The sequence below is a fragment of the Pieris rapae genome, chromosome 12, assembly GCF_905147795.1.
Source record: "Pieris rapae chromosome 12, ilPieRapa1.1, whole genome shotgun sequence".
NCBI classification, from domain to species: domain Eukaryota; kingdom Metazoa; phylum Arthropoda; class Insecta; order Lepidoptera; family Pieridae; genus Pieris; species Pieris rapae.
In genome coordinates this window covers 7,010,995-7,020,959 of record NC_059520.1, presented here as the reverse complement: position 1 = coordinate 7,020,959, position 9,965 = coordinate 7,010,995, and the positions used below count along the sequence as shown (strand labels likewise).

At 31.0% G+C, this 9,965-nt stretch overlaps 2 protein-coding genes across 2 annotated transcripts; both read right to left on the bottom strand.

The window, feature by feature from the left end:
- Nucleotides 1-250: 250 nt before the first annotated feature.
- On the bottom strand, nt 251-4,898 carry LOC111002622. Its single transcript, XM_045630428.1, has 8 exons — nt 4,572-4,898; nt 4,385-4,505; nt 3,561-3,699; nt 2,874-3,001; nt 1,905-2,121; nt 1,390-1,471; nt 916-1,059; nt 251-473 (listed from the first exon to the last, which is right to left on the bottom strand). Exons 2-8 carry the CDS (start codon nt 4,458-4,460, stop codon nt 369-371), a joined length of 891 nt encoding a protein of 296 aa, XP_045486384.1. The 5' UTR covers nt 4,461-4,505; nt 4,572-4,898; the 3' UTR covers nt 251-368.
- A 215-nt stretch (nt 4,899-5,113) lies between these two features.
- LOC111002603 (visual pigment-like receptor peropsin) lies at nt 5,114-9,522 on the bottom strand. The gene is made up of 7 exons (XM_022272761.2): nt 9,225-9,522; nt 8,457-8,619; nt 8,066-8,193; nt 7,207-7,429; nt 6,582-6,666; nt 5,998-6,144; nt 5,114-5,675 (listed from the first exon to the last, which is right to left on the bottom strand). The coding sequence occupies exons 1-7, from the start codon at nt 9,403-9,405 to the stop codon at nt 5,523-5,525; spliced, it is 1,080 nt and encodes a 359-aa protein (XP_022128453.2). The 5' UTR covers nt 9,406-9,522; the 3' UTR covers nt 5,114-5,522.
- Nucleotides 9,523-9,965: the final 443 nt, after the last annotated feature.

Genomic DNA, 9,965 nt, shown 5'->3' with positions numbered 1-9,965 from the left:
TATTTTCGTGGGCTAGCAATATAAAACTTTGGTTTCCTTGTTAAATGAGGTCCTTAGGGTACTTTTAAGAAGTGTCATAGTAAAAATTTAGTGGAAATTCGCATTATATTGATGGAATATACATTAAAACAAAATACTGGATAATAATTTTAATTCATTTAATTATGAATAATACAAGGTAATTTAAATAATGATAATACAAGCCTTAAATTAAACATGTATACAAAATATATAAATTCATTTTACATTGTGAAACTATTAAATGAATGTACTTTAAAATAATATGTAAAGATACAAAAATAAACAAAATAAAAGATGCATATAGCGCAGTCTCGACTAAACAAATTTAAAATGTTAAACAATCTTGATTATATTTTCTTTTTCTCTCTCGGATCAATCTTGTAGTGATTCATCGTCTGGCGAATACCTTCATCGATCATGAATAGCGACAGTGAAGTTGCAGCCGGGGCAATCTAGATTCGGTTAAGAATACATTTAACATTAATTTTATTACTAACAAACTTTTAATTGTAATCATTTTGCAATGAACCGAAACTTTTTAGTGAAACCTGGAACTCGGCCAACGTTTGTTTCTGACGAAACAATAATTGTTTAAGTCAGGTAAGTATTACTTTAATAAGGGAAGGAAGGAAGAAAAGAAACAAATAAATTCAAACCAGGAGAAAAACTTTTTACTGACTCCAAATAACAATTCCAATTAGTTTGCTATCCTAACCCCTCTGTATCTATACCTCTAGTACGATGAATACGTAAATCAATAAATTAGAGAAACCGTAGATATTTGTATAGAAATGTTAAGTAAATTTTTAGCTTTAAAAAACCTTCAATGTCAATAGAAAAAAAAATATTCTTGTTACTGGTTACTATTGGTATACTGTTTACTCCAATACTTACAGAATTAATCCACAATGCCCACTGAATTAGCCCCGCTGATGGAATGAATTCAGATCCGAGGAAACTGGAGAAAACTACCAAGCCTCGTATCATGGTAATAGGGCACCAACACAACAAATTTACTATTGTTATTAAGAGTACACTCTGCAAATATATTAATTTATTTATTTAAGCGAACTGTTAGTATTTCTTTAGAAAGTATGAAATACTCCTAATATAAGGCATAAAAATATAACATTATAATTATTACTAATAAATTATTATATTAATTCCAGTTATAGTCCATTTCCAAAACTTTTTTTAATTAGATACCCGTTAGCAGAGTTCAAGGAATTTTTTTTTTTAAATCTATAAATTTTCAAAGATCTCAATCCTTTTCGAAAATGACAACAAAACATATTCGATTTTGTAATCTCTGAAATATCCATGAACATATAAAAATTCTGTTTTGATATGAAAATAGGATAATCTTACCTTCGTAAAAGGTGCTTGCTCTATCATTTTCTTGGTTTTATTTATTAATTCCAATTTCCGAGCCCAGTATAGCATCACTATCCTAAAATGTGATGAAAATGAGAACAACTCGCATAATATTGAATTAATAGCAATATCGGAGGATTTATCATCAACATTGTCCATGATGGTCAAAATCAGTTAAGAGTTTTAAGTTCCTTTCGTTTTTATTATAATTACAAGTCTGAGTAATTATGATGGTATACCCTATATCTGTATAATATATGTATAACTAGATCTTGAATATCCTAGAACTAGTACACTAGAACTAGGACCAGTGACATAATTTTAACCTGTGAATCTCATTTATTTAAATAATCTTCAACCGTTTTGACCATCTCCAAATCAAACAATCAATCATAATAATTTTCTTTAAATTTATAAAGTTTTAACGTTTTGTTAGATGCTTAAATGATTATTGTTAAATCGTGGTAAAAGGGAAGAACTTTATCAAAACTAATAAAAATAATACTTACATAAAAGATGCTGATTTGAAACTCCGAAGCAAATAAATCGAAACGACAAGATATTTATGCCATGAATTTGGTAAAACCATATCAAACACACAAGAATCGCATGTAAAATCCGGCTCATAGCTTCCTATGCCAAATAGAGGTGGAACTGAGTATAACAAAGCGAATAGGACACATAGTCCTTGGTACATGGTGTAATGCCATCTTATAAGTGGCCAACCTAAAAATAAACGGGCTTAAATACCAATTATCACAACTATAGTGTTTACTGCACTTATTGACAAACTACCGAACCCGATAATTAATCCACAATGATTTTTTTCAATCTGAGATACCGTGAGAGTCGATCTCCGATCTGCATCCCAATGACCAAACCCTACGAAAACAATCCATTTTTGGCGAAGGGTAGAATCTCTCAAAATCAAAAATCTACCGTACAAATAATGTATATAATATACATGATGATCTATGTTTGAAAAATTTCAAATAGCTTTTTAATTATTTTGAAAACTGGTGTAATTTAAAATCTTAAGATAAGATATTAGCACACTTTTTACAATATTTGGATTAAGATGTCTATCTCAGATTGTCAAAAATGGATTAGGGTAGGTATTGGGTTTCGACGTTAAAAAATAATATCTTATAATAATCTTCTCAGTTTTCTGAGGCTAGGCAAAATGCAAAAAAATTTAAACATTGTTATAATAATAATAATAAAACACCACAATTCCACCATTAACAGTGTACTGAAAACTATCCATCTTATTACGTTATTTTATTTTATAGATAAGACATAATAGAAGACATACATGGAGCGGTAAATGGAGGTTTAGAAAATGCTTCGGTCCAAATACCTCAGAATCTAAAGTGATCTAGATTCTAGAACATTACTGAGACAAATTATTATCAATCATGGTTATGTGAGGGACCTATTTGGTAATATTCTTTGTATTAAATATAAGTATCTATTACCGTTATTTATATATTTCGCAACAACATAACGTTCAATGCATACATGCGTGAGACATTCCACTTCATATACAGAGAGGAATGTATTCCAAAATCCATTGAATGTACAGGAATCGTTGATGTCTGGTGAACTGAAAAGAAAAGATATCATCAGAGGACTGACGTTTAGAGCCACATATTTAAAATTATAATTATATTCCGTTAATAATATTCCATATCACATATATTATTATGAATCCGAAATGAAAATTAAATACGCTTGAATAATTAAAACAAAAAAAACAATATTTTTTTTAAATTAGGGCTTAGGATAATAAGCAACTATTCAAAAAACAACATTTTTACATTTCCGGAAAACCTTCAGAATAACACATACACACTAAGTATTGTGTATATGTGTTATTCTAGTACTTGGGTAGTAAGCTACAAGATATGCATATACGAGATTATATAAAATTGGAATATATACATTACATAGTTTATCACTGACTTATATTCTTTGATTCAATTTTAACTGGTTGAAATTTAAACATTTTTGTATTATTTATTTGAACGTTTCTCACACCTTGAAGATTAATATGGAAATGTTTATCTTTATTATTATAGTATACATATCAAAGTAGTTATTATTGTTTGATCACCTTCGGGTGAAATTTTAACATAAATAGGAGTATAAAAACTGCTTCTTACCTAAACTTAGCAAAAGGCAAACGGCGAACACAAGTAATAATAGTGAAGAACGCCAAATTTCGATAGCTCAAATCGTATTTTAAATTTGTTAACAGGATAGATAGGTTCAAGCACACACTAAATAGAGCAGACGTCGTCTCTGAAAATAGATATAGTTTTGTTCGATTTCTAGATCGTTAATCAGAGTGTCCGTTACATCAATTCTGGCAAGAATTTGAACCCAATCTGTCTCTACAAATAACTGAGCCTGTTTTATTCTTACTCAATCATATAAACAAGGAAGTGAAAGAAGTGATATCTAAGACCATCGACTCTTTTGTTTTACCTCATGTCATTATGAAATGATAGTACCTTAAGTAAAGTACACAACTATCTCTCTCAGTGAAACTTTTTTCACGATGAGATGGAAAGAGACAGTGCTGTAGTTGAAATTGTGTATTATATATGAATGAGGGACGTCGAAGACGCTTATTTTTTACATCTTCAGTAATATGCTATAGAACATGCGCCTTTTCTCAATCTCAAAATTAATCAAATTGAAATCTTTTTAGTGTAATGCTTACATTTATTTTCTCTCTCTCTCTTGGTCTGAATTAAGCCACAAATTTAGTCTTTATCTTTTCTAATTATTTCATAATATTTTAGTATCAAGCACATTATAAATCGTAAGATCCAGTAGAAGTTTTGAAGAAGAGTTAAAAACTTTGGCTTTTGTCTAAAATCGTCGTAATATTTGAATTACCCATATTTATATTCATTGCAAGGATACTCTTAACATAAATACAATATTAAAATATGCATTTTATTGCAATATAAATCATTACCTGTAAAAATCAACCCATCCCTTAAAATACCGCGATCTTTGTCCGTGAATATCTCACTCCAAGCACAAAATTCCATTTTATGTTTATTCCAATAAATCCACCGGCCGACTGAAGTCAATATCTGCAAGCCAAGGATAATATCTTCGAGATATTATTAATAATACATATATCAAATTACGTCACATACCTTCGTCTGGTTTGTTTACGCTCTGTTTCCCAATCCACCACATTGTTATATTAAAACCGCATTGTACTCTTGTTTGACTCTATACATAAAGTAGAACTTAACCAGCCCTACTCATAATGGTTAATTAATAATTAGGGATTTAAGTACATCGTGTGACAAATAAAATCTTAATAAGATTGATGACTTTGCTTACTACTCAATTGTTATTAATGACACTTTTTTTTAAACTAATTGATCCCTTAGGCTTAACTTTTCATCGCTAAAATATCAGTTTGGTCCTGAATAATGAGACATTAAATATCGTGCCTGAGTTGCAATATCCTTTAGATATATGTACAAGCTATGACAATTTTTAGAATCACGTGCTAAGAAGGACTCTTGTATGTGAAAATTGTATTACAATTAGGGCCTGTTTCACAATGTCCGGATAAGTTCCAAATAAGCTATTTATGACTTATAGGTAGGATAAACAGTATTTTTGCGTCTTTCAATATATTTAAAATAATTTTAAAGGCAATATTGTACAATATGATCACTGTTTATTTAAAAATTAAAACTATACAGAGAAAACGTTATATTTACACAAAAAAATCATAAAAGCAAACTCTTTACATTTCCTCCCACATTCACTCTACAAAATCTACAAAAACCTAATTCGAAATTCTTATAAAACCTCAATTTCAAATTCTTGGTTTGAAACAAGATCGAATTGATGCTAAATGCGCAGTAGCTTGCAAATACAATTAATTTATTTATTTGCCTTGAAATCAAAGGAGTATGTTATGCGATTAACAATATTTTAAAAGTTTCAGTCGTTTTCACACATCTCAAACTCAAGACTGTAGCGCTAAGTAAGTGACTATTACAAAAGTGTTCTTTGTAGAATACCTTTAAACAAAATAAGTTTTCTGATTCACGTTACGTTCTTATTTCAGAATTCCCTTTAAAACCTTAAAGCGTCTTAAAACAAACTTGGTCCCTTCGATATCTCATCGCGTACTGAGGTGGTAGAAGGGCGTAGTTCTTGCGCATGCGTCCCAAAAGTGCTGCTCGTATCCGGGCATCAGATGACAGGTAGCTTAACACGGGTACACAAGTTGCTGCCTATAAATTAAAGTCCTATTTTCATAAATATATATACTCTATAGGCTCATGAATTTGACGTAATCACTCGTGTGATATAAAGGTAACAAAAAATAGTGTGTGTGTGTGTGTGTCCCATTAAAAATATCTGTAACATATATTTAACTAATAATATTACGCAATTATACAGGAATAGAACAAAATAAGTCTAAACCTGGAAATATTGTATAAATTTTTAAAATTATCTTTTAATGGACTAGATTTATCTATACACATAATACTGTACATCACGAAGGCTTACAAAATTTTCAACATGTTAAATATTATTCTGATTTGATCTTACCTCAGAAGTGAGGGGCGCAATCAAAGCCAAAACTGGTGGGGCATGGGGTCGATAACCGAATACAAGCAGAGGGAACCATTGAATACCAGCCAATAATGCTGCTGGGATCCACAAAGCCAAGGTTATGACGCATAAAGCGTGTATACACTAAAAATTGCCAAACAGTTTGTAATACAACGAGTGTTACACTTAAAAGATACAGTTTACTATATTGAAAGCGTTTAACTAACGTAGAATCTAGTAGAAGTAGATAAAGAGAATTTAGTGTTATATATAAGTATACATTGTATATAGCAAGTGAAAGCCTCCATGTGGTCTTGACTGTGCAATAAATAATACATGGAAAGAAAAATGACATATATAACGCAATGAAAGAAAGACTTTTACAATTTTCTAGTAGGGGCAACCTACCGGCTCCGACCTCATGGCAACGCCCTTTTGTTTTTGCTTGATATGGAGCAATTAGACTAGTAAAAGATGTCTAAATTAAGCACAGAGTTCAGATTTAGCATTTTTGCCATACTTGGGTAAAGAAAATGATATGGAGGATGAAAAGAAAATATGAAAAATTTAAGACGTATTACCTTCGTCAAATGTTTTTCCTCTCGAAGTACTTCATTTCTATAATAAATATTTTCCAGTCGGCTTGCTTTACCCATATAATAGAATCTGTAAATTATGTATCTATGATATTTCGGAATTCTGGATAGAGGTGTGGTTATTTTCATAGCACGACTGTCAGACCTATGTGGTTATCATTTAACCACATTAACAAATTACCAACGTTTTTTTTTATAAAGGTAAATTATGTATGTGTCAAAAGTGTGCAACTTAAGAATATGAAGCAATTTTTTTACTTAGCCTATGTTTTTTGTAGTTACATACAAACATATGGAACATTTCCTTTGGTATCTCATAGGAACTGTTCGCTTTTCTTCTTTTTTAATTATGGTATTTTTCTCTTTTTTGTTGATTCCTAGCAAAATAATATTTGTTGGTTTAACCTAAGGCAGATTTTACTTACGTTAGAAAATGATTCAGAGTTAAATGCGAAATCCTTTTTTACTTTGTCTATCACAATGTCAATAGTTATACACAAGCACAAATGTAATTTCAAGCTTAATAATAAAATCTATACGCGGCGGCATAATCTAATAAATCTACGCAAGCTTTCATATAGTAAATTATTAATAAGAAATTTAAACTTACATTCCAACGACAGGTAGGACACAGCAGAATAAAACATACGGGATTGCGTAGCCCAAATGTTTTCCACTTGCCCGCGAAGACGGCCATAAATACATACAAGCTGTTCCCGTGGTGTCGCACGAGTATATTCCGTATCCGAATAAAGGGGGTATCGCAAATACTAAACTGTTAACCCAGGTCAAAGCAACTAAAGACCAATAATATCTAAAACATAGCATTCTTTCTGAAACAAAACCAGAAATTGTATAAAGCCTACTCTATGAACACTAGATTTGGTAGGATGTGCACGGTTACTAAAATAATAACCCTATGCTAGTGTACGTTATCCATAGAGTTATATGTGTAGCTAAGCCTTATGGCAATGATAGGTTATATGTGAGTAACACTGGAAAATGTTTGGAACTGGCCAGTTAGAAACGTTGCTAATGAAAACTTTTTTTTAATTTTAATTTTAGAACTCTTTGTTAAACTATTTTACTTTTCTGGGAATTGAATCGTCCATTTGAGTTTATTCATTACAATTACATATATCTTTCCTATTAATTATATTATAGTAAAGAATTTAGTAGTATTCGCCTATTGGCTATAGCGTGCATGTTTCTATGTGCGCATTTAATATTCGCTCGAACGGTGAAGGAAGTGTATGTCAAGCACAGTAGGCTGATCACCTACTTGTCTATTAGATTGAAAAATGATCATGACACAGATTTGAGGCCCAGACTTAAAAAGGTTGTAGTGCCACTGATTTATTTTTAAAATGAAATTGTATGGTAACAATAATTACGACTCCCTTTTTTGCCTAAAATATGGTTTATTAAAATGTATAATATTCTTATTACATATATTATTTTCTACAAACCTCGTCTTGTATGCCTTGCAAGTATATATCTTTCAAGAACCAGCGAGAACAAAGACGTCATTTGAAAGATACCATAGAATTGGTTAAGGAAAGCGAAAAGCTGACAAGCATCTGGGCCGAATAGCCATCTAGAAATAAGATTTATAAGTAATTTCTATAGACGGTTCATGCGGTTTCAACAAAACACACAGAGATACACTTCCGACTTCGTTAACACTCTATTCATTTCATATTTCTCGGCGGGCCTACGTATTGCTGGAAAATCGCTGTGGAGAAACTGGCCAACGTTATAAAGTGGCCACTCGCTTCGGAGACCAAGGCTCACTTCGATGCATAAGCGGTATAGTATTTTATATAATAATTTTCATATGTCGGATTTAATTTAGCATACCTTTTAGCTAAAGCAGACGATGCCGCAAATGGGAATCCAAGTAAATTTCTACCCAAAGAGGCTGTACAAAGATTCAGTACTAAAAGATGACTTTTTGAAGTAAGTAGATGACTGTGTATGAAGGTGGCAAACAGCCAACTGTTGAGCAGCATCCCGAATACACCTGTTACCAGTATTCTTATCAATTACAAGCTAAATAAATAATTTTATAACGACGCTTGGTAAATCGTTTCATAACAACAATATCTACATCTCTTTTTCTGTGAATAGCATCAAATACTATGTGATATATTTATGATTAAAACGTAAAAATTAGTAAGTGATAACTCCATAATCGTAAAAAAGAAATATGGAGGAGACAGTCTCTCACAGTTCCAACAAATTTAGGATTATGTATCTTTTCCCGATAATTATCACACAGAGAATTTAGGCTTTATTGTTAAGTAGACAAAATTATTACGTGTTGTGTACGTACACTCAAAAGATACTAATATTATAGAATATTCTTGTACCTCACAAGGAAATTTTATTATTTGTGAGTAAGAAATAAATTCTGCGCGTCGGCGCAATTTTCAGACCGTTCATGGGATATTGTAACACTAAAGCGATCTAAATTTCAGGTGAGCTGACATGTTAAACATTTTCGATCATTAATATTGACAATGAGAATAATATACGTGAACATATCTAAAAGATACACCTCGAATTGTATTCCTCCTTTCGGTTATGTGAAGACAGTTAAAAATAGTTTGACCCATTTAAACTCACCTAGGCAAATAAGACAGGCTCCTAGCAATGTTTTATATGAACTATCGTAATAGTACCACGGGCACTCTTCATCGTTATATTCGTATGTTATTTGCATTTCCGTATTATTATGAAAAGTCAAATTAGGCACCAGGGGTAACTCCCTAACACAGTTTTCACAGATAAATTTCGTAACGTCCATATGGAACAGCAAGTCATAGAGACTGACCAACTTTTGTATGAGAACAATAGCTGATCATGTTACCAGGATACTAGGCAACATTTTAGATAAGTACCTTCTGATGCTACATAATGTATGCGATGGAATATGACCAAAGGTATATTTCATAAGTTTATCACCCTGTCCCTTTATTTGTTAATGAACTATATAAGTTCTATGTTCATATAATATAAATATATTCGATACAAATAGTTTAAAAATATTTAAAGAAAACACTTTTTTACCGGATTGAAGTCACAGTGACGACACATGCTGTAAAGCACGCGAAACGTCGGATAAATTTAAAATTATATTAAATAATTATAAGTTTACAATAATACATAGATTCAATCAGGTAAAAAAGTGATTTCTTTAAATGTATAAAAGCTATGTTAATAAAAGACAATATTATAAAAATATAAATAATGTATGTGTTTTGCATATAGCACTACGTATTGCATATATTTAAAATTCGAATGATATAATTTACCAGTCGTAATATTATATCATTTGAATTTTAAATATGTTTAACGTTTCTCTAT